General features: G+C 40.9%; 1 protein-coding gene across 1 annotated transcript in view; it reads left to right on the top strand.

Moving 5' to 3' along the window:
• The window catches only part of NKAIN3 (sodium/potassium transporting ATPase interacting 3), a gene marked incomplete at both ends in the record, with an annotated part of 613,987 nt that overhangs the window by 560,444 nt on the left and 28,773 nt on the right, over nucleotides 1–24,770 (top strand). Inside the window, one exon of the mRNA XM_080802810.1 lies at nucleotides 17,277–17,337. Within this exon, the coding sequence (XP_080658936.1) occupies nucleotides 17,277–17,337 (61 nt within the window). The remainder of the gene's footprint in view (nucleotides 1–17,276; nucleotides 17,338–24,770) is intronic.

Genomic DNA, 24,770 nt, shown 5'->3' with positions numbered 1-24,770 from the left:
CCTCATACTCAGTAGACCCCATTCCATCTTAAAAGTGTACATGAGTGGGACTCGTGAGTGGCTCAGTTCGTTAAGCTTCTGACTCTTGATTTTGGCTCAAGTCATGACCAGGGTCCTGGGATAGAGCCCTGCGACGGGCTCCAGCCTCAGCCGAGAGTCGGCTTGAGATTCTCTCCCTCTCCCTCTGCTCCTCCCCTCACTCACACGCTTTCTCTCTCTCAAATAAATAAGTAAATCTTTTTTTTTAAAGTATACATTAGTTTAAATAGTTGGCTGAATAAGAGGACAATAAATTGTGGGATTATTTCACACAACCGTAGACAGTCAGTGTGGGACTCTGCATATAAGCAGTTCATAGTTCTCAACATGCTTGAGGCAATGGACTCTTTCTCCAGACAAATGCAGATACTCGCAAATGTTTGCATAGAATTTGGGGCTTAGGTCAACTTCCTCACCTCACCTCCCCACTCATGCTTCCATGCCCCACGTTATGTATCCCTGTTCCCATACAATAAGAGGAAAGACTCAAATGGCCAAGAGGCCAGGCATTAGGGCATGAAGACACCAGAAACCTTGAGACTTTTCTGTTTTTTATTTTTTATTTTATTTTATTTTATTTTTTTATTTTTTAAAGATTTTATTTATTTATTTGACAGACAGAGATCACAAGTAGGCAGAGAGGCAGGCAGAGAGAGAGGAGGAAGCAGGCTCCCCGCCGAGCAGAGAGCCCGATGTGGGGCTCAATCCCAGGACCCTGGGATCATGACCCGAGCCGAAGGCAGAGGCTTAACCCACTGAACCACCCAGGCGCCCCGAGACTTTTCTGTTTTTTAAAGAGCAGCAACTGTTCAGTTTGGGCTGACTATTGATATGCAGGACTTCACATCTAGTGTTTTTTTTTTGTTTGTTTGTTTGTTTTTTCTGTTTTTTTAAGGGAAACTTATTTGACATTTTTTGTGATATCTTCTAATGTGATCTCCCAAAATCATGTTTTATTTTTAGCAACCATCTTAACATTTTAAGTTAATGATATATGAACTAAATGGAGTCTATTTGTGGCCTGGGTGTAGACAAAGGACACCAGTTTGTGATGTTCACTCTAGTGACTCAGTGCATATTGGAGAAGCCTATGGCATTTAGTGGCATGATCTGAATTACTCCCTTAATGTGGCTGTATGCAATCATGTATACACACAAATAAACATACAGCTGGAAAGGTAAAAAGGGAGGGGGTCTTGCAAACACTGAAATAATCCATGATCAAAGAGTAGGAATGATGAGGAAGTATGGGATGTTTGGGTGAAAGAAGAAATATTTTTCCTAGCTAAAGGAAAAAGAAGATTGACTTCACAGTAAAACAAGTCTTGGAAAGCAAATGGAGATGTTTGTGTGAGCGAAGATTCTTGAATGATCTTGACTAAATGGATTCTGGTCACACAGAAAGATTTGTGTCTCCTGTGATATTTGCCATAAAATGACACGACCAACGAACATTTACCACCTCATTAAATAGATTAACTCAATTATATGAAGACCCAGCAAAGACACAAACTCCTAAAACACATTTTCCCCAGCTGTTGATTCGCTTGTTATCAATCATAAATATGAATTCAAAATCTTGGAGATCTCATTTTAGTGGTAAAAATGCTGGAGCTTTCACGATTTGCATAGTGATCCTGATGTAAAATTCTGTAGAAAGCAAGAAAGTAAATCTGAGTTGAGCTGAATGTCAACTTGCATGCCAATTTCCATTCATGTACAAATATCTGATTAAATTCATATAATACAGCTGGGTCCACTTTCATCTTTAATGAAAAGAAAATTTCACCCAAAGGATGTGAAAACAGACGTTGGAAATTCAAAGTGTGTTTTTCTTGAACGTGCACAAGAACTCAAGGTTCTCTTATTACTCATTTCACTCTTTTGCTTTCTTGTTTGTGTTTTGTTGTTGTTATTTATTGTTTGTGTTTATCATCTGTGACTGTCTCTTATGGCTATGTTCTTGGAATAAAAACTCCAAAAAGGACAGAGGGGGTGCTATAAAATTTAAATTTCCCTCCCAGCCCCTAACCCAGGGTACTGTTACAAGGTACAAGAGGCAATAGCATATATCCGTTCTCAGATAACCTTCTGAGAAATACTGTGTGCACACAGTACCAGTGAGTAATTGAATTAAGCTACATATTTATAAAAAGCCCAAATAACAGTTATTTAGAAGTAGGGATTTGTTTTTCTCTCATCCAAGAGGAATCTGGAGGCAGGCACGGCAGGCCTATAATGCTGGCTCCATGGTCATCAGAGACTCAGGCTCTTTATCTTTCTTCCTCATTATTCTTGGGACACAATTTTCGTCCTGAAAGGCCGTTCATGATCACAATATGGTGGCTACAGTGAAATCAATCACAACAACATTCCAGCCAAAAAGAAGGAAGAACAAAAGGGCATGCCTCCCGGCAGCTAGCTCCTTTTAAAGAGATTTAAAAGCCCCATACCACATCTAATTGACTAGCCCTCTGAGGGGATAGATTTTAAGCTGGGCATTTTGCCACTCCCAAACATTGGAGTTCTGTTGGCAAAGAATAAAGGGAGAATAAACATGGAAGAGGCAACTAGCAATCTACTACAACACACAAACCAGTAAGAATATATATTCTCTTCTCCCACATTTTTTAAACAAATGGTGACATATTATAAATATCCACATTGTTTTTTATTCTAGCCACTGCATTTATTAAATTTTAGTAGGACCAAAGCCAAAGGACCGAACCTAGAGCTGATTCCTCCGAGAGACAGGTTCTGCCTGACCCCAGCTGCTCCTAATAACAGTTGCTTCTTTCACTCCTTACTGCTCAAAGAGCAGTCTGCAAACCACCAGGATCTTGCTAGAAATGCAAAATCTGAGATCCACCTTAAATCTACCAGATTCAGAATTTGCAGTTTAACAAAATCCCAGAAAATGTGTATGTGCATTTGAGTTAGAGAAGTAGTGAGTACCTTCCCCCCTTCTACCACCCCAGTTTAGAGAAAGCCAAGATTGGTAGTATGTTAAGAGCCCTCTCCCAAATAGCTCTTAGGGTCTGGAAGCAATTCCATGTTCTAAGATGGATAGCTGATAAGAATCCTGTACAAATGACGGCCAGTGTGTCAACTGTATACTTACTAATCTATTCCTAACTATGCCATCAGTCTCCAGTTCTGGTTCCTTCCTCTAATTCCTACCCCTTCTCTTCTAAACTGGAAGGAAGGTAGCTTTCAATCCCAGTTGCCTCTCTCCCTAGTTTCTAGACTCCCTTTTCTCATGGAGCTGTTCTTGCTTCGAGTTTCCTTAACTCTTCTTAAATCTGTCCCACTCGTTTTTCATCCCTCGAGCCAAGAGCTCTGAGATGGCATCACCACCCCAAAGCCTGAACCCTAGCTTTCATTGCTTTCTTGAATAAGGACAACCTTGGCTAGTGACAATAGTCAGGATCAGAGATGACTTTGATCCTCCCCTGAAGTTTGTTTTGGTTCTTCCTCCCCAGATCCCAGGCAGATTTTTCTCTTCCTAAGTTTGCGCCAGGTCTGGACTGTCCTGCTTGTTCTCTTTTACCCAAGGAGATATCAACATAACACCAATAAGGACCATGCTGCTAATGTCAAAGAGTGACTTGTTGCTGAGTCCTACCATTGACCTAGAGTCTTTTGGTCCTCTGCTGCCACAGTAAGAATTGCTTGTGGATGCTGTGGCCAGGCTGAGAAACCGTGGTGGATTAACTGGGCCCAGCAGGGATGGAGATGTGGGAGCCTGGCAGAACCTAACACTTACAGTCAAGTTGGAACGTAGTGCCAATACTATGTGAATCTGGATGGATAAAAAGGCCATTAGATTTGACAAAATGTAGGCTGCTAACCTTTAAAAGAGCAGTCTCAGCGGAAAAGTAGGGCCAGAAGCCAAATTGCAGTGAATTAAGGAAGAAATGCAAAGCAAAGGAAAGGCGGCAGCTGATAAAAACATTCATTTCAGAAATTTGTGGGTGGAAGGAAGAAGCTGTAAGACATAACAGAATCAAGTGACATTTTTGTAAGATAAGGGGAAACTAAACGTTTTTGAAGGCATAAGGGAGAGTCTGTGAAAAGAAGATATCGCAGACAAACTCCAAAGAGCAAAAGAAAGATCTTTGAAAATCAAGATAAGAAAACAACATTAGTGAAGGGGGTTGGTTATCATAAAGAGGAAAGATTCCTTACCCTCAGACACATCAAAAAGGCATAATGGAAAAATGTAGGAAGAAAATACAAAGAGTTGTGTCTTTGGATACATTATTCGGTTTACTTTAACTATCTTACACTCAACAAAGTAATAGGCAATATTACGGAATGTGTTGAGTTAAATGTGGAACTTTCATAAAACCAAAGATTTTTACTGTAGGAAAAGCTTATGGAAAAATCTATTAATGTACGCTCTTCATCTGAAGAGATGGGAACCCGTGAATGAGTAAGATAAACCTATTTGCCAAAACGGGTTTAAAGGAGTCTAGTGGCTGTCAGGATTTGATGCCATCTAGAAGAATCCCTAAAGATTGTGTGCTAGAGATGAAGACAGAATTTGCCAAGTAAATGAAGCCAAAGCTAAGGCTGAAGCCAAGGGTAACTTGAGAATGGAGTTGAAAGCCAAAGTTGCAGCTGAAGCAGTTCAATGTAATTTATCTGTAGGACCTGAGCATTATAGTTCTACTTTACTTTGTGACCCAAGAGCAGGGGCAAGAATATGAAAAGCAAAAGAGATACTGGGTTGGGGCTTAGTGTGGTCTGTCGCTGAACAAGAAGGAAGGGGGGCCTGTGGCTGTAGGAGCACAGTATGAATGACTTGCCTCAGTCAGTGGGGAACCTCTAATAAAACGAGCATCTTCGTTTCAGATCTTGCCAGTGAGTGCAGATCTTGCCCAGTTTGAACGGTGTCAAAAGCATAGGCCTTTGTAGACTGAAGATTTGTGGTTGATTCCTGACCCTACTAGTAGCTAGCTATATAACCAGGAGCAAGTTATTCAAATCCTTGGGCTCCTCATTCACAGAAGAGAGATAATAATACTCACCTCACGAATATGTTGTGAAAATTAAGTTACCAAGAAATTAGCACTAAGTACTAGCCCTGGTAAATGTGGGCTAGAAATGTGGCTACAAATTGTTCCATTGGTCTCTTCTTCTAATGAAATGTAAATATGCATCATGACATGTAAGTGGATATAATCTGTATTGCAGTATTAGATTATTACTATAAAAATAGCAGTGTAATGTATGCCATCTAGATATTCTCTAGAATTCTCTATAATGAATGAGATCATTCTCTCAGCTCACCTCACACCATGTAGAAAAGTAGAGAGCTATTCAAACTTGGTAGGGAACATACCCTTTCTGTAATGATTCTGAAGGAGATAGCCTTGGGGGACCTTGAATATCATCTTAAGATGCCATATATTTTTTTAAGTTTTACTTATTTATTTGACAGACAGAGATCACAAGTAGGCAGAGAGGCAGGCAGAGAGGGGGGTGGGGAGTAGACTCCCTGCAGAGCAGGGAGCCCAATGCGGGGCTCTATCCCAGGACCCTGGGATCATGACCTGAGCCGAAGGCAGAGGCTTAACCCACTGAGCCACCCAGGTGCCCCAAGATGCCATATTTTTTTTTTAAGATTTTATCTATTTACTTGTCAGAGAGAGAGAGAGAGAGAGAGTGAGCACAGGCAGACAGAGTGGCAGAGGGAGAAGCAGGCTCCCCGCGGAGCAAGGAGCCCGATGTGGGACTCGATCCCAGGACGCTGGGATCATGACCTGAGCCAAAGGCAGCCGCTTAACCAACTGAGCCACCCAGGCGTCCCAAGATGCCATATTTTTAAAGCTTATTGAACACCATTCTCTCCCACTGAGTGTACATGGCACCAGAGCTTCCTCCCACAGAGTTGCTGCCTTTCAGGGCAGAGTAGGGAGACTCAGCTCTAACTACCATTGAACCAGTGCCTTCCTCCTGGGTTGTCCATACAGCAGAACAGTTTCAGTCTGATTACTGAGGAAGCAGAACTAAAAGAGGAAATCAGTAGTCCAACATAATGCCAACTATTCTCATCCTTAAATACCTGAAATAGAAGCAAAAGGGCCATTTCATTTCACTCACAACTACGTAAATAGTATAATCTATTTTTTAAGGATTTTTATGAGTACAGTATGTCTACAGAGATTTTTTAATTAAAGTGTAGATTAGATCTTTAAAGCATCTAGAAATCTCACTGGCTCCTAAAGTAAAATATTTTAAAACAAACAAGAACAACAACAAAAAAGATTGAAAAAATTGTTTTTAAACTACCTTCTTTCAGTCTTACCCTCCTTATCCAGCCCAAATATCTTTTCTGCATAACACTCCAACCCCCAAATTCCTTCTGGAGTCCCTTTCTGGAATTTGGTTAGGTGGGGACCATTTTTCAGTGGAGGTTGGCAATTACACCTGAGATGTCTAACCTGAAAGGACCAACTTGAAACAATGAAGGTTACTGAGAGCAAGCTCTGGCACTAGGGAAATGCAACTGCTCCCATGAGAACTCAGAACCAGTTTGCACTGCCCCGCACTGGTAGGTCATGGCTCTCTATTTGAGATATTGAGGTTGTAATACCTTGGGTGTGGCTTGTACAACCCAGAGCTCTCCCTATCTTCCAGAAATCACACAATGGTTTTCATCAATGATAGAGGAGAACCAAGATTGTTACCAGGTGTTTCTTTATGTTTTTCTTCTTTGACTTACTGTCCCACTTTAACAAAATATGAATGCCACAAATTATGGAGCAGAAAAATTAATATCATCCCTCCACCACCTTAAAATAGAATATATTACTAAAAATATTATTTAGTGACTGGAAATAATAAAGATGATAGAACCCTTTGAGGTCAACATAGACGCTCTAAGAATAAGTCAGAGTGAATTAACCTTCCTTCCTTTTTGGTCATGATTTCTAGGCTGTGCCTGGCCTCAAATACATGATGCATCTGAATTTCAACAGAACATTTAGTAATCAACTAAAATACAATAATAATGAATTTGCCTGGACACATATATAGGCACTAGTATTTGAAAGAAAATATCACCAACATATAGTTCTGGAATCATTCCAAAGCCATATTAGAAAAGGAACTCTCGGTTTGAGCAATAAGAAAACGGGTGTCATTATTGAAAAACTCCTCCTTTCCACTGATTTTTGACATATGCTTTTAAAAGTTGAAACCATCCTTTAAAAAGTACATAGTGTATAGTGAATAAGGTGTTAAGTAGATAGGTGGATAGCACTTAATTCTATGTAAGAATTATTATGAAAAACAATACTTTCTTCTTGGGAACTATGCTTATAAAAGAGTTTGTAACTGTTTTGCTAAATAAATGCAGCTTTGAGATGTAGAAGAACTACAGGAGTGGGGTCAACATCATGGGCCAAAGAGCCAGACTGTCACTTCCCACCTAAGTGATTTGGGGACAAGTTAATTAACCACTATGCCTCAATTTCCTCATCTATAGAATGGGGTTAATAAAGAACTTAGCTCATAGAGATGTAAGTATTTAATGAATTAATGAACATATAGTGCCCAGAAGAGTGTCCAGCTAAGCCTTGCAGTAAGCAGTGGATATCCATTATCTTATTAATCCTCACATGTGATAATCAATAAAGTAACATGATCATTAGCCCCACTTTACACATGAGGAAACTAGGTTCAGGGAAGTTAAATACCTTGCCCAAGATCACTCAGGTAGAAAGATCAAAGCCAAAATTGAACTGAGATCTCTCCTACCAGAAGCTGGATTCTTAACACCATAACCATCAACTGTAAGGTAAACAACAGCTCCCAGGAACAAGGCTGGAACCCATCCTAAGACCTGGATGCATCAGAGCAAGGCTACCAGCAAGAGTGGCCTCATTGATTCCCCCAAGTCTTAGATGGAACTCCTTGAATCCCTGCTGTTAAGAGCATCATTAGTCCCAGGACCAAGGTGAAGTTGTTCCAGCAGTCAGGAGAGAAGAGATACAGAGGCACAGAACAGAGGAGGGTGCAGGAACACCACACAGGCAAAGTGGTAGACCTCAGCGTTCATTTAAAATAGACAATCAGGAGCACCTGGGTGGTTCAGTCGTTAAGTGGCTGCCTTTGGCTCGGGTCACGATCCTGGGGTCCTGGGATCGAGCCCCGCATTAGGCTCCCTGCTCGGTGGGAAACCTGCTTCTCCCTCTCCCACTCCCCATGCTTGTGTTCCCTCTCTCACTGCGTCTCTTTCTATCAAATAAATAAATAAAATCTTTTTTTTTTTTTAAAAAAGAGAGAGAGAAACAATCAGTGGAGGTCACGTAGTCTATGACATGGGATACTCTCCCCAACCCTTGACCCCAAGTGGAGGGTCAGTGAACTGCCGCAGCGGTGATGAAGTATGGGCAGGTCCTAGGCTACGCATCTGCCCTTACTCAAATGTCCATTAGTTACAAAGGCTGATATTCCTCGGCACTGTGGCCAGTTTCTCCCATAGAACTCCCCGGGACCATCTCAGATCTGGGCCACAGCATCATCAGCCTCATTCTGATGATGCTCAAGGAGGTAGAATTAGTGGGAATTGCCTCTGTCTGCTAACTCAGCCAAGTGGATTTGCTACATTTCACTAGGTGGTGTTGTCAGCTATGTCCCTCAAACAAAAACCCTGTTTAATTATAGAGAAGCAGGTTTCCATTTTGCAGAATTTCTCCCTTCAATTCCACAGTCACATATGAGCAGAAAAAGGACTGCCCTAAGATCCATAAACTCTGTATACCCCCGTGAAACTCCATTTGCAACAGTGGGCTAAGCAGTCTGTTGAGGTTACCTATGGACTGCTGGATGGCAGGAGCAGTGTCCACAATAGATAGGGATCCAGACATTGCCATCTGTCAATGTCCCCTCAATAGCTTCATTGTTGGCTGGCCCAGCCCCTCACTGAGAAGCAGATAAGCAGTGGCTAGACATACAGACCTGCATGCCTATTGGGCAGTGCCGGACTGAACACCATTGCTCTGCCATCTACTGCCTTCCAGTGAGTGCTGTGGGGGTCTCCGTTCCCAACACATATCTATTTGGAGGCAGACAGTCCCCTGTTGTGCTATGTGGTCCAGTGGCAAGCTGGATCTGAGGGTGCATTTGTAGAAATGTCTCTCCAGAGACACTGAGGGTACCCCAACATGAAAGGGATACAAAAAGACTCAATATGCTCTAGTAAGCCAGACAGAAGATTCAAAACAAGTCCTAAGGAAAGAGGTTTGAGTTGTCAGAGAGTGAAGTCAGTAGCTCAAGATGAGAAAAGGGAACAGAAGGTCAAACAGGCAAGTCTGAGGTCAGTCTGAGTAGACGCAGGAGGAGGGGAAGGCTCCTGTCCAAGCCCAGCTTTTACTCCAATTTCCTGAGCCTGACTCCCATTTGAAAGGTCAGGTGAAAGGAAAAGGCAGAGCTCCGTGTACCCTGGCTTATTTAGGACTCCGCAGAGCCAGGAAGACATGTAGGCTCACCCGAGACTTCACCCCGTCACATTCTGACCCTGTCCACAAAAACAACTCTTTATCACCAAACCCGATTTAGAAGAATCTTTACATATTCAAAATTTCTGAGTTTACATTTAGGATTGTAAAGCAGCTAAAAGCCAGTTGAAGTTTTCCTTAATAGAAACGTTTTTCTTCAAATTACCTCGTGATGCTCGGGTACTATAACCTTACCCAACTATTCACACGGTATCATTGAAGAATTACTGAAATTGACAGTGGGCACTTGGAAAAGTCCTAGGTAAAATGATCTACCTGAAAAGGTACATTTATTTATTTGTTTGTTGTTTGCTTGTTTGTTTAAATAATGCTCTTATTCTTCAACAACTTGCCACCAGAAATGCACAGTCTGACAACTATGCTCTGCAAATCGGAGTAATATTTGTGTCCTCTACGATATTGCTGAGCTGGCTTGTGCAAAGGGTCTGCATCACAAAAGCATGTCATTAAAAGGCTTATCTTCCTTGGTAGAAGCCAGCAACCCATTTGTTTTCCATTTTGACTGTCTATACAAGTGCTTCCCATACACGTAAGGGCAATAAATCCCCAAAGCCCGAATAAATGTGATGCTGTTGCTGTTGTGCATTTTTATGGTCATCGTGGAGAAAACAACTTATTTCCATATTCATTGATTCACTTGGAGCCCAGCGTGCCAGTGGGACTCTTAGGAGATTGAACCAAATGTCTTCAAATAATTTCAGGCTTCAGTTGGCATAGGGCACTTCCATAAACAGACATAACTCTAATTCTGGATTCCTGAAGGAAACGTAGGGACAGCTTGACTAAAAACAAATAAGTTAGGACTCACTAGGATTCACAGTCTCCCCAGAGTGATCCACATAAATAAAAAACCAGTTCCTCCTCTGACTTCTTCCCCTGAAGATCCCAAGATCCTAGACTTCTGTTCTGCTGGGCACGCAAGAGAAAGCAGATGGGCGTGGGTGACAGTTGCACAAAAAGGCCCTCCCGGGAGTCATAGAGAAAGAAATGTGTCCACACAGCACTGTGAGATGAGACTGTCCACCAGCTGCCTGTTCTTCAGTCCCAGGGTCTCTTTGATCACTCCCTAGGAAGGAAGGATATGCCTGCTGTCCAGTCTAAAACTCAGGGTGAGCCATGGCACAAAGCTGAACCTCTATCCCTTCTAGAAGAGAAAGTCAGAAGATTCTCTACTACACTAGACTAGGAACCAACCACGTGTTGTGTGTCTGGACTCTGACATGCCTCCAGGGCACGCTGAAGTCAGGCTTGCTGTGAGAGTTGAAGCATTACCATCCATCATGAAAAACATTGTATCACTTCAATCAGGTGACTGAAAAATTCTTACTCCATCATATTATTTCTCCTTTCCTCATTGAAGGGAATAGTGTGCATTTGGGAACACATTAGCTACTTTCAATATACTTGAACTGTTTGGTTTCATATAAACCCAACCAAGAGTTAACTCATCGGTGAAAAGAGCTTAATATCCCATTTCTTTCCACATGTTTATGTTCCATCCATCTTCCCAAGGTGGTACAATCATTGGCTTGTTCTTGTGTTTATACATGACCCAGACATTATCACAGCAAAGCAGAAAAATCTATGGAACCTATCAAATCAGGATAACAGGTGCTGATGCACACAGGCAGAGCTGGTTTTACGTCAGCTGAGTGACAGGGTAATCGGTGTGGGATTTTCAGGGCTGCTAATGTGCTGGAATTCTGAAATTCATCTTCTTCATTCTAGCCATACTGGTTTCCTTCCCACACTTTGCTTTGACATCCATGCTTCGCATCATTGCCTTGTTCAAAACCATTTAATAAGTACCTTCTTTGTACGAGGCAAAATACTAAGTTTCAGAACTTAGTCAAGCAAAGTCAAGTTGAGAAAAAGTTCTCACGTTGAAAGAGCCTGGCAGTTGAGACAGACATGCAAATCGGTGAAATGGGCCTCCATCAAAGAACCCGAGGCTGTGCCAAAGAAGTGGAAGGAGTAGATCTTCTCCCTGAAGGAACCAGGGAAGGACTCTGGGGATGTGGACTTGGCATCAGCTCCCAGAGGAGTCCTGCCTTCGAAAACCTACTGGGAAGAGAACAAATGGATTCATAGCTCTGACACAAAGCGTATTGGGAACTGCCATTAGAGATACAAGAACAAAGTACTGAGAAGGTTCAGACTAGAGGTGTATCCACTGGAGAGATCAAAGAAAGTGACATTTGCAACAGGGCTTAAAGGATGAGAGGGTCTGTGCAAGCAGAGATGTGAGACTGGATTAGGGAGTTGTGAGCAAGCAAAGAATGGGATATGCCTAGGAGCTGGAGCACAGCTCATGCCAGAGAATAGTGGGGAATAAGCCTTGAAAGCCAAGTTGAGGCAGGATTATAGAGGGCTTGGAAGCAGATAAAAGGGATGTGTGCTTAGATAGACAAATAATCTTTGTTTTCCATTACCCAAAATTGTGAATCATGAATTAAGGAAAAATGTATTCCTCTTGGAAAACAAACATCCTGTATTAATGTCCCTCTTTAAAAACAAACAAAACCAAAACCAAACAAACTAAAAACACTAAACTAAAACTAAGACAAACAAACAAAAAAACTACATTGACCTCACATCTTTTTCCAACTACTGTTCCTTTCTCTAGTCTTCTTTTCTAAAACTCCTTGAAAGAATTGTTGACATCCTATTTTCTCTTGAGCCCACTCTGGTCACATTTTTGCCCCATTTCCCACCTGAACAACTCCCATCAAGGTCATCCATGTGCTCCGCACTACCCAGTCCAGCGGTCAAGGCTCAGTGTTCATTGTCCTTAACCTACCAGAGACCTTTGGCATGGTTGATTGCCCTTGGTTTTGGGGGGAGGGGGCAGAGGGAGAGGGAAAGAGACAGAATCTTAAGCAGACTTCACATCCAGTGTGGAGCCCAATGCAGGGCTCAATCTCTTGACCATGAGATCATGACCTGAGCCAAAATCAAGAATTGGACGCTTAACTGAGTCACCCAGGCACCCCACCCTTGCTTTCTTATGTCACTGTACTGAATTCTTAAGTCACTGAAAAGGTCAAGCCTTTTCAGTCTCATTACAGCTTCTTGATTTCTCCCCAAACCCTAAATGTCAAAATGTTCCAGAACTTCATCCTTTAACACCGTTCTCTAACTTCACTCATTTCCTTATTGTCATATAGCTTTAAATACCATCTATAGATACACTGATAACTCCCACATTTATAATCAATCTGCCTGATCAATTTCTCAGGATTGTGTTTTCAGCAAACAACCTTTGGGAATGAGGTAACTGCTCCCCCATCCTACCCCAACAAGGAGTAGGCTTGCTTCCCTTTGCTGTAAAAGTAGCTCAACGCTCCTCTCCTGTAATGGAACCCATTATATGTGCAGGGGTCCATCATGGCCCAAGGGGAACGCCTCAGAGTTATGAAGCTGATGCTGGCTGCTGAGCTCTGAGTAATAAAGTCCTTTGTCTCTGACCCAGCATCCGTGAAACAGTAACAGGCTAACTTGCTGCTTATAGAGTAAATCCCAAACCCTGCACAGTTCTTAATATTAAGTACTTATGCTTCCTTTTAGAAGCAACTTAACACTTTAACCCAAATAAATTACATATAGAAGAGTTTACTTGCAAATGTTCAAGTTTATGACTTTCATAAGGATAAAGCTCTACACAGAATGAAGAGTTTGACAGAAATGCTTCTCCCTCCTCCTATGGATTGCTTTGGCCAAGACCTTTACAGAATTATTTTGGATTTGAGGAAAATTTGACTAACAAAGAACATTTTAGAGCCTGGTACTGTGTAGAGAAACTTCTGGCATTCCTTAAGGAATCTCTTAAACTTTAATGCTTAAATGTTGATGTGAATGCTGAGGAATTTAGGAAGGTAGTTGGGAAGTTATTTTTGATCAAGGATCCTTTTAGCCTCCCTCACATCCACTGATCCATTCACCCTAAGCCAGGGCCTGTACAAGCTCTTCTGAGTTGCTTAGATGAAATTTTTCATCCATCTGCTGCATCTGAAAGTGATCCCTTAAGACAGTCATGCTTCTAGAGACGACTCATTTCTCTGATTCATTCTTAACGAAGATCCACAGCTAGCAGGACACACAGCCAGTGGCTGTCGTCCTAATGTCTACACGTGTGAAACCAAATCCTGCCAATCCTTACGTAAGGCCTGCAGGCCAAAACAAATCAATCTCATAGACAAATCCTACTTGCAAAAACGACTCAATCTCTTACACAAGAAGTGGTGTTGGAATCTAGTCTTAATGTCATTTGCATTCATTTACTATGTCAAAAAAGCTGGAATCTATGCAGTCAGAATTTGCAGTACATAGGAGAAAATCATTTAAATGTTCTAACTGTAGAGATGGATGGCTTTAGTGGGAGAGAAGTGTCTTTAAAATTACTGACTCCTTCAAAACTTTATTAAAAGCAGACATAATCGGAACTATCCTGGTATTATTTATTTTGTGTGTCTTTGCTGTTGGCAAGAATGCATGTTATTCCATTTCTTGGAGATAAGCAGAAAGCCAAAGGGACTATTTCAACTCATATTCTGGGAAACCGAAAACTATACAACACTCAGCCGTCAACAAATTGGTGATTAACATGATGTCTAGACAGGTTCTCATGAGAATAACATTATTAATTAAGCAGCAGTTTGGTTAATCATGATAGCAAGAGTAATTTTTGGAATAAATATTTTATTAGTGTGCCCATCAATAAAGCAAAAGTAAAAGAATATATGTTAATTAATTCATTTGTTGTAACATTGAGATTAAGGCTGGCAATTTCTGTTTGAGGGCCCAGAGAATGAGCTAATATTTTTAGTATGGCATGTCTTTATCTTACTGCTTCCAGCTAATGGTACTGTATATTTCAATTACCTAGCCAAAATTCCTTTCTTGTCATCTATCAAGATATTATTAAGCTCCATTAGTGAATAATTGAATTTGACAAATTTTCTGTTGCTATACATTTATCTGTTCTTTTAAAACCGGGTGTCTCCCGTTTCATCAGTAACAAAAACTTCACCGAATGAGGAAAGATAGTGAGCTGTAACTATAGTTAAGACCCCGATCTTACTTTCCATCAGTCAAAAGACTCATTTGGAAAAAAAGTAAATATATTGGCCTCTTCTCTTCAGTACACAGACAATAAATCTTTCCAGAAAATACAGTTAACATGATATTTTTGGCGTAACTCATGGCCCTAAAACTACAGGGAAGAAATAAAAGACAATAAAATTAAGTAAAAAAAAAATATATTTCTTAAAAAATTATTCAGGTGAACTTGCTCTCTTTTATCTCTATAAAAGAACATCTGTGGAACCTTCCAGGTTGGTGAACACTTAGGGATTTGTGGTGCACTCAAGAGGGCATGGGAGCTCTGTACTTTCCCCCGACACCTTGCCCCATGCATTGCCTTCACCTAGCTAGTCCTGAATTATATCCTTTTATAATAAACCAGTAATTAACAGAAGACCACAAGTTATATAAGGACCTGAAGAACATCCTGAGTGCAGCGAAAGTGGTGCATGAAAGTTCAAAGGGAATTTCAGAAAGCCTACAGGAGATCAACAGCAGTGAGTGGGACAGTCATGAGAACCCCATGATCACTGCAGGGAATAATGACCTCCTTTAGGAAGACTACGAAGAGAAATGAGCTGATCAGGCTTTGAGAATCATGGAAAACTATGTAGTTCCATTCAGCGAGATGAAGAAAAGAATTGCTTAGTGGGATGGAAACTCATGGATTGTGGCAGTGCCCAGCACCACCTGGAGGTGATGCATTATGCCGAGAAGAAAGATGAGGGCAGAGTGGCCAGGCTGAGGAAGAGTTCATCAAAGCCCAGACTGTGTTTAAAGCTAACTGCAGGGGCACCTGGGTGGCTCAGTGGGTTAAGCCTCTGCCTTCAGCTCAGGTGGTGATCTCGGGGTCCTGGGATCGAGTCCCGCACTGGGCTCTCTGCTCAGCGGGGAGCCTGCTTCCCTTCCTCTCTCTCTGCCTGCCTCTCTGCCTACTTGTGATTTCTCTCTGTCAAATAAATAAATAAAATCTTAAAAAAAAAAAAAAAAAAGCTAACTGCAGTTGTTGCAGTCTGAGCCAGGAACCACTAAAGGAGCTGCCTATTCTTTATAATAGTGTTATAGGCTGTGACCATCTTCCAAAACATTTCTAAGTTGAGGGACATCTTCTACAGGAAAATGAACCAATTCAACCACAATTTCAATGAGGTGATCAACAATCTGGAGAAGCAACATTCCAAGAGTCTTGCTGGTGAAGGGACCATCAACCAGCAACAGATGCTCTTTGGTCATCTCTTCCTTGGTTCAAACACCTATGGTTCTAGCCCTCTTAGCTCACCAGTCCCTCTGCATTTTCCTGAAAGAGTGAGATGAAATCCGCCTCAGCAAGTGACGAAGAACTAGCACCTGAGCCTGCCCCGTGTAGACAGTCAGGAGGTGAATTCCAGATTCAGGTGCTTCATCTGCAGGCTGGTCACAAACCCTAGACAGATTGTTCTCTGTATTGAGAACTTCAATCTTTGACACTGGGGCTATCAGAAAAGTTTCCTTTCCGAATGTTATTTTATAAGGGGGAGGTGGGGATGGACTTTAACAAGAGAGAGAAGTAAGAACACAGACTGTATGACCACTAATTAGGTATGTATTTTTTATCAAAGTACTCAGAGTAATTTTAGACTCGACGAGATGCATTCATAATTCTGTCCTCCAGGAACTGCAGTGTCTCCAGCTCCACAAAGTAAGAATTGCCTTCTCAGTATGATAAGTACAGAAAACAACATGAAAAGCTAGAAAGCCTACACTTTGGCACCTGCATTTATTTAACCACTAGTAGCCAAAGTACAAATTATCTCTTCAATGTCATTGTATGATTAATGACCTCAAAGTTAATGCATTTTCTTATGGTATAATTAACAAAACAATTTAGTATTTAAATAGAATTTGTAATCTCAGAGCATTTCAAATAATTAAGTAGATGATTGGTATTTAATTTATAATTAACATATTTTGATTCCTCTTATAGCCATAAAATTGGCTATTAAATATTAAATAAATAAATAAATGGCTATTAGATATTAAAATAGTTGTAGTAATAATGAATGCTACTACAAATTGTTCTCTAAATAGTTCAAACTTAAAAATATATGTTCTGAATAATCTGAGGTGATTTTAAAAGTATGAGAACTGTAAATCCCAAGTCAAAAGCTAAGTCAAATATCTAGAAAATATTTCCCATTCCTGTGCACTGTTTTAGAAAGTCATTGCAGCTAAGCAGTAATAGAAAAGCTCTTTAAAATCACAGCTATTTTGGGGGCACCTGGGTGGCTCAGTGGGTTAAGCCTCTGCCTTCAGCTCCCGTCATGATCTCAGGGTCCTGGGATGGAGACCCGCATCAGGCTCTCTGCTCAGTGAGGAGCCTGCTTCCCCCCTCTCTTTTCCTGCCTCTCTGTCTGCTTGTGCTCATTCTCTCTCTCTCTCTCTCTCTCTCTGTCAAATAAATAAATAAAATCTTCCAAAAATAAAATAAAATCACAGCTATTTTTTAAAAACAAGGTTTTTTTCCTATTAAGATTCACAGACATCATTACTATGTACTCTTTATCTTTATTTTATTGGATTATCTAGGCTCTTCAGTTCTGGATATTTGGCATCAATTCTTAAAGTATTTTTTTTTCTCTTTTGCAGTTGGTTGGTTTTGTGTATGCCTGTTATGTGATCAGTATTTTCATGGAAGAAGAGGACACCTGTAAGTACTATTATATCTACCTGTGGGTTTATTTTGGGTGAGCTATAGCTTCCAAAGCTAATCATTAGAGGGCTATGAAAGCTTTCATAGCTGGAATTTAAAATGACTGAATGAAGCCCAGTAAAGTTACAATCAAACGTTTGCAAACAGAACTGCTCACAAAGAAGATGGCACTAAGGTTTGAAACTCTCAGTCCCTACTATATGTGTGGCTGCCCAGAGTCGTGGAGATCTACAGATTGCTGTCATACCATGTCTTAGTAACTTTTCATCGAAGATCTAAACATAATGTGAAATAAAAAATTGGGGATTATTTTATCCATGATCCATCTGAAGTATGCTACCAAAGAGTTTTGACATCTGACTAATAGCAATAACATCAATACAGTACATCATAGCAAGAATTCTAGCAATGCACATTATATAAAATGCTCCACGAAACTAAAAATGACAACCTTCAAGGTGAGATGTAAAAAAAAAATTTTTTAAAGAAATGCTATAAAATAACTAATAGGATGCTAAAAAGCTAAGTAGTCGTGTTTCAGCAGAATACTACCAATGAAATAAAAGACAGAAAGGACCTGACGTTACGTGGTCAGAGGTTTAGCAACATATGCCAAAAGCCCACTGATGTATAAGGCACATTTTGGTGCAACTGTTACGAGCTCATGTGATACCAAAGAAAATTTTACTTTACTTTTAAAAAATAAGTCATTATTAGATAAACAAATCACACCCACCTATCTCAAAGTTTCAGTTATATCATCGCAGTTACTGTCTAGGTTATAAAGTTGACCTTTTAAAAAAAAACAAGGATGAGTGTCCTGCTAGCCATGGTGACCTCTTTCTAGAGCATGACTCCAAAGGGGTCTGATGAATGCTTCCCACCAAATAGATGCAGTCACAGTACATGAGCTGGAATCCACAGTGAGGATTTATTTAACCAACTGGAAGAAATATGGGACCCTGAGATTAAATTCTCAGGTAGTGAAAATGTGTGAACACACTGCATTCTATCTTTTACACTGGCTTAGGGGGATTTTTTTTTTTTTAATACTAGATGAACCAGAAAGTTTTTGACATTTCAGAAGTGCTGTTGTAATGACAGCACTTCCCACTCTGAGGTTAACGTCAGAACATATATTTTCAGGAGTTCCATTAGTAACTCCCCAATCTGACAGAGTTAACCCACAGAAAATCAGCAGCAGGTTTCCAACCTACAGCTGAGACAGGCTGTATCTCCAAAAACATGAGACCTAAAGGAAATTATTAGAATAAATACTTCCAAAAAAATAAAAATACACTGCCTGATAAATCCCAACTGAATCCCTTATAAAGTAAGTTTGAATTAGTACCAAAATTGCCTGTTTCTTGTTCTCCTCAATGAACTCGGAGGCTCTCATTCTCCAGATTACTGTATTGTGTGAGAAGAGACAGATTAATCAATAATGTTTTCTCCATTAGAATAAATATGTACAGGACTTTTCCTTGAGGCTTGTGATTTTAAGCAAACCCTGGAAATCCAAAATGACATGCAAAAGAAAAGGCTCATCTACACTGGGTAAAGAATTTATTTTGAACTTCTGTCAGCCTTCTTTCAAAGTAATAATGTCGGTGGCTATGGATTGTATTGCTACTGGCAGATATTACAGTGCCATTGACTTTGATGTCTTTAATTAGCTTATGTTTCTCTATAGAAATCTCTGAATCAGCTATTTGAATGCTCCTCAAACTGGCATTCAAGCAGCTGCTGGAAGCCTATGCTATTAATGGTTTAATTCCAGTGTTTGTTAGGAGGGCCATGCATTAAGTTACCAGGAGACATCTGGATATAGTAGTCGTGTTACCATCAATTCAAACAAAAATAGAGCCAGAAAAAGTCGTGGGTGGGTGCTCAAGACAAAATAAATATGCCCTACGCTGACTTGACATGATGATCTACTGGAAGAAAGACGACAGGGAGAAAGCAATCACAAACCTTTTAGTCTAATAGTTCTCAAGTGAGTGTAATTTTACATTTTTTATTGAAAGAAGTCGAAATCAAAGTGCAGTTGTAATTAAATTGTCCCAGAGTCTTCAGAAGGCAGATGTGAGCAAAGAGAAATGTCTGGAAACCAATTGCAATGATCTCATAGACCAGTCCAATCTGTGCCAACACTTAGCTTTCAGGTGCAATAATGAACCGCCCTTTGGATATGACATTACCGACCCACAGTCAAAAAGAGGTGTCTTTTGATTGTTTTTTTTCAAAATGTAAATCTACAGTGAGAAAGCAGTACTGGTAGCTTTCCAATTTGTCTAAGTATACTTCTGGAAAGCCAATTCTGAAAGGTAACTGCAAATATATAATGTAATGTCACAGTATTTTGGCAGACAATGTATCATTTATCACTTCGATTCCTATTCTAACTAATGAAAATCTCTGCATTATTCAGAATGCAAAGTTATGCCTTGTTCTTGGACTGAAAGCTGTCTGCCAGCCTTAAAAATTAATAACAGCTACCCGCTCTCTCCTCTGCACCGCCTAAGTGGTTCTATGGGACTAACATTTCAGCTGATGGACATGTCTGAAGAGTAATAAATGCTTGAGGAAACATTTATTTCCAGCCACCCATCTTCTTAGTTACCTCCTGGCCTCTTCTGCTAACTATATCTCTTCTAAAGACTCTGATTGCAGGTCAAAGACAAGGAAATAAAAAGCTCAAACAGGGAAGAATGCTGTTTGATGGGGTCAGAACTTCCCATCACTCATTCCAACGAAGAAACGTATTTATAGCTCTTGTTTCATTTTTATTTCTTTTTTTAATATCTATCAATCTCTACGAACACTTTTGTGAGACCAGGGTATTTGGAATCTGTAATCACAAAAACCTGCCAACGTCTTGTTTGTGAATCATCTGCTGCTGAAAATGAACTTGTAGGCTTGTTACTGTCTTGTCACACTTACAAAAAAGAATGTTTTTAATTCAGGGAAATGTGTAGGCAAGGCAAAAGATGCTGAAAAATAGTATTAACGTATATAAATATTATCAGGCTTCTACCGAGGATCTGTTGCGAGCATGACTGCTTCTGATATCAGTTTGCAAATTGCACCTGGGACATCGGTTTGGTCTCACAAAAGCCAGTCTGGGTTGCACACGTTGAATAGGCAGAGAAAAGTATACTGACAATCCTAAGAGCTAGTTTTTGAGAAGGAAATAAATCCCCCCAGATGCAGGTTCGATAATTTACATTGAAATTCTTGAAATGACTCTTTATGCCACCATTTGACCCTTGCTAATGTACTTTTGGGAAACTTCTCATTGGAAGGAAGCGTGACTCTTGGAAAAATATTCCATACTCTACTGTCCTTGAGGCTTCCTGCAGGCTGGTGTTCATGTATTTTCCTCTCTGCCCATAAATTCCTTTTAAGAGTATAAGGTGATATTACCATAGCAGTGATGTGACTTGGAAATAAATGACCCTGTCTACCTTAAAAATAAAATAGTCATCAGCAAAATTCGTTTCTTTGGTAACAGTAGAGGAATCGTACTTTGGGACAAACAAACGATGCGGAACCACAGGCAAGTCCCAAGAGACAAAGGGAAAGTCGGCTGTTATTGGGTTGTAGGAGGAAATTAGGGAGGGTAATTTTAAACAAAAGTTGGCTGGAAAAGAACAAGAAAGAGTACAAAGTTGCGGCGTTCCTCATTAGTTTAAGCGTGGTTAGTGCATTGCTGAACAGGGAGGGATCTTCCTTCTTTTTCTTAGAAGTGGGAGATGAAATTCCTGTGTGAGAAATGTCTTCCCTTGTCAAGATAATTCTTACCTTCCTTCTTCCTGCTGATTCCACAGCCTGGTACACGCGCGAGAGGCGCCCCTTCAGCGCTTCCCTGTTCCATTTTAAGGATCTATTGATTTCTTCATTTTGAGAGAGGGGTTGGTGGGGCAGCACGGAGGGAGAGAAAGTCTGAAGAAGACTCCCTGCTGAGCATGGAGCCCGGTTCCATTTTAACTGAGGTTTCCTTCATTTATTTTCACAACCCTTATCGCCTCCTAAGAATTTACCAAAGCAGTTAATGGGAGGACGATTGGGTAGTTTGGATGCTAACTTCCCAGTATCCCTTCCTGGCTCTGTCATGTTTGCAGAAGCCTTCGGGAAGGAGAGTGACCCAGAAGTGGGGCACCAAGGGAAGGAGAGAAATCAGCAGAGGATGGAGGATCCTCAGAATAGAAAACTGTCCATTGTCTCGTGAGCCTTGCAACACACAGGCATTTGAGGTGGAGGGACGGGAGAATTTGCTGAGTCAGAAACAAAAATGCATGTATGATCCTTTAGTCACAGCCAACGTTTCAAAGGAGTCAGAACATCTGTTCAATAAGCCATTGAGAATCTACTGATTCTCAGAGAGGATAAATTTCTTTGGGTAACTACACGGTGGGGTTGCACCCAACTAACCTCACCACAGTTTAGACTTAAAGCCTGAAGCATCTCCCCTAATTTGATGAGAAGACTTTATCAAATAGCTACAGAATTACTTGCTAATCTTCCTACCAGAATAGATGATCGGTGAGGTCAGGATCTTTATTTTGTTCCTGATTTAATCCTAGAGCCTAAAAAATGCCTTGCACATAGCATTAAAGATTGCTGAATTTATAGGGCTAAATTCTCTTGGCCTAGCAACTCATTTTTATTTATTTATTTTTATTTTTTAAAGATTTTATTTATTTATTTGACAGACAGAAATCACAAGTAGGCAGAGAGGCAGGCAGAGAGAGGGGAAGGGAAGCAGGCTCCCTGCCAAGCAGAGAGCCCAATGTGGAGCTCGATCCCAGGACCCTGAGATCATGACCTGAGCCGAAGGCAGAGGCTTTAACCCACTGAGCCACCCAGGCTCCTGCAACTCATTTTTAAAAATGGATTTCAAAACCCCAAGATTCTCAAATTTAATGAAATGATACTGCCTTACATTTAGAACTGAGTGAGATGCCCGATGCATATACAAATATTTATGTTTGGCAAACGACATTCCTGCATCTCTTTAACAAAATTGTATGAGTTTTAGTAATTTTGAAGGTCAAGATGCAGGGAAATGGATTAAGCTTCTACTATACCACATCAGAGCAAGAGCTTGGGTTTGTCAGCTCCTGGACAAGATATCACAGAGGGAACAGGGACCTGGAAGGTAGATGCACTCACAGAATGAATTCAGTTACAAAATCTGGCCAAGGGAAGAGATTCACTATCCAGAAGTTGGACCCAGCAGGGAGATGACCTCACCCAGCACCACACATGGAAAGGTCAGGTAGCACAGAATAGGATCCCAGCTACAGTGCTGTGGTTCAGAGACAGAATTCCAGTCCTCGGGTAGGTTATCAAGACAGTCTCTCTCCATAATGGATGCGTTAATTAACTCAACAGTGAGAATCCTTTCCCAGTGTATGTACACATCAAATCACCATGTATTAAACTTTAAATATATCACAATTTTATTAGTCAATTATACCTCAATAAAACTAAGGAAAGAAAGAAGAAAGAAAGAAAGAAAGAAAGAAAGAAAGAAAGAAAGAAAGAAAGAAAGAAAGAAAGAAAAAGAAATTTTCCTCTCAAGAAGAATATCATAAATGCCCAAATACCCAAACCAGTCAATCAAGTAGGAACTCTCCACAGGGACCAGAGAGAGAAGCCCTTTTACTAGAACCAGCTCCAAAGTCAGTGCTAAATTCACCATGAAGTAGAGCCTAGACAGTTGCCCATTTCACTGAACCAGGACTCTTCTAAGTCAGCCTAACTGGGGACAGTCCACAGCCATCTTCTCTAATCTCCTCATCTCCAGCCACATCTGTTTTCCTCAATCCACCAAACTCCTTCAGAGAGGCCTTCTCCCTCTGTTGACTCACTAACCTGCATATATCCTGCACATCTCTGCTTAATTGTCTCTCCCAAAATTTAGCCACTTTCTCTTACTCTTCCCAGGCTGGCTGAGGGCACCCATGATCTATTGTTAGATGCTTACATTGCACCTCTTCCTTGGAAACATTTAACATAACTGGAATTTTTCCATCATGATGTCTCCAGGACCAGCCCATTTCCTGACATAATGGACATCCTATACAATAGATAACGAGTGTTGAATGAATAAGTGTGAATAAATGGACTCAGAGGATGTTTGGGATTTCCACTGGCAGAGATGAGGGAGAAAGCGTTTCCTTCCCTAATCTCTGTCTCCACGTGTGTGAATGACACTCCTGACACAAGCTAGAAACGGGCGAGCTCCTCCATGCTTCCCTCACTTCCCACATGCAGTCAGTCACCAAATGAGACATTGTCACCTCCCTTCAAGTAACCAACAGCCCCCACATGTTTGTTTGTTTTTAAAGATATATTTGAGCCGGAGAGAGAGTAGGGGGGAGGGGCAGAGGGAGAGAGAAACTCAAGCAGACTGCACACTCAACTCAGAGTCTAATGTGGGGCTCGATCTCACAAGCCTGAGATCGCGACCTGAGCCGAAACTGAGAGTCAGATGTTCAACCAGCTGCACCACTCAGGCGCCCCCCTACACACACACACACACACACACACACACACACACACGATTTTTAACATTCTTCCCAGGCATACCTTCTTCCCCATGCCTCAGTACACCCTAAGCCTATCTCTGACTCTGTGCTCCAGTTATGTTTTAATTAACTGCATCCCCCACTTGTAGCTGGGGATCATGTCTTACTTATCCTAGGATCCCAGGACTTGGTTCAATATCTGGAACATCATAGGAAACGAGCGTGTGTTTGTCATACATTTATTTTGTTCTACACACCCCCAGGTCTTTATATTACTTTCATATCTCTTTCCTCCCACCTTACAAGAATTTAAATTGCCCATTCCCTGCATGACAGGAAAAAAAAAATCTCATTAATTTACAATAAGGTATAAATTGGTTTGAGTACTTATATTCCCTGGAGATTTTCATTGGCTACTTGTCCAAAAGTTGATACCAGTAAGCAAAGAAACCTACTACCCCAGAGCAGGTTTTAATGTGCTGTATTTCCACCTGAAACGGAATGGTGGAAATTAAATGAAGGTGGTCCTAACTCTGCCAGTATCTAGCTCTTTTCACATCAACAACTCGAATCACCTCCGAGGAGATCCCAAAGGCCCTCTGGGCTCTAACACTGCAGCTCTGTGGAAGATGTCCAAGCTGGGTGATTATCTCAAGGCACAATAAAATGCATCACATTTTTTACATTCGTTTACAAATGGTAAATACCAGCAGCTGTTGAAAACATCCTGATCTCTCTGCCTCAGACTGATAGTTGATGGAGCGTGACGCCCCTTGAAGCAAGTCCTCTACACAAATGCCTGTCACGCTCAGGGAGGCACAATCACAACTCTCTACAGGCCTGTTTCGGACAGGTTGGAGCTTCCAGGTGCTCACTGTTACCCAGTGGCCTACC

The sequence above is a fragment of the Martes martes genome, assembly GCF_963455335.1.
Source record: "Martes martes genome assembly, chromosome: 4".
Classification (NCBI taxonomy): Eukaryota; Metazoa; Chordata; class Mammalia; order Carnivora; family Mustelidae; genus Martes; species Martes martes.
Note: the sequence above shows the minus strand (reverse complement) of the source record. Positions and strands in the feature narration are given on the sequence as shown.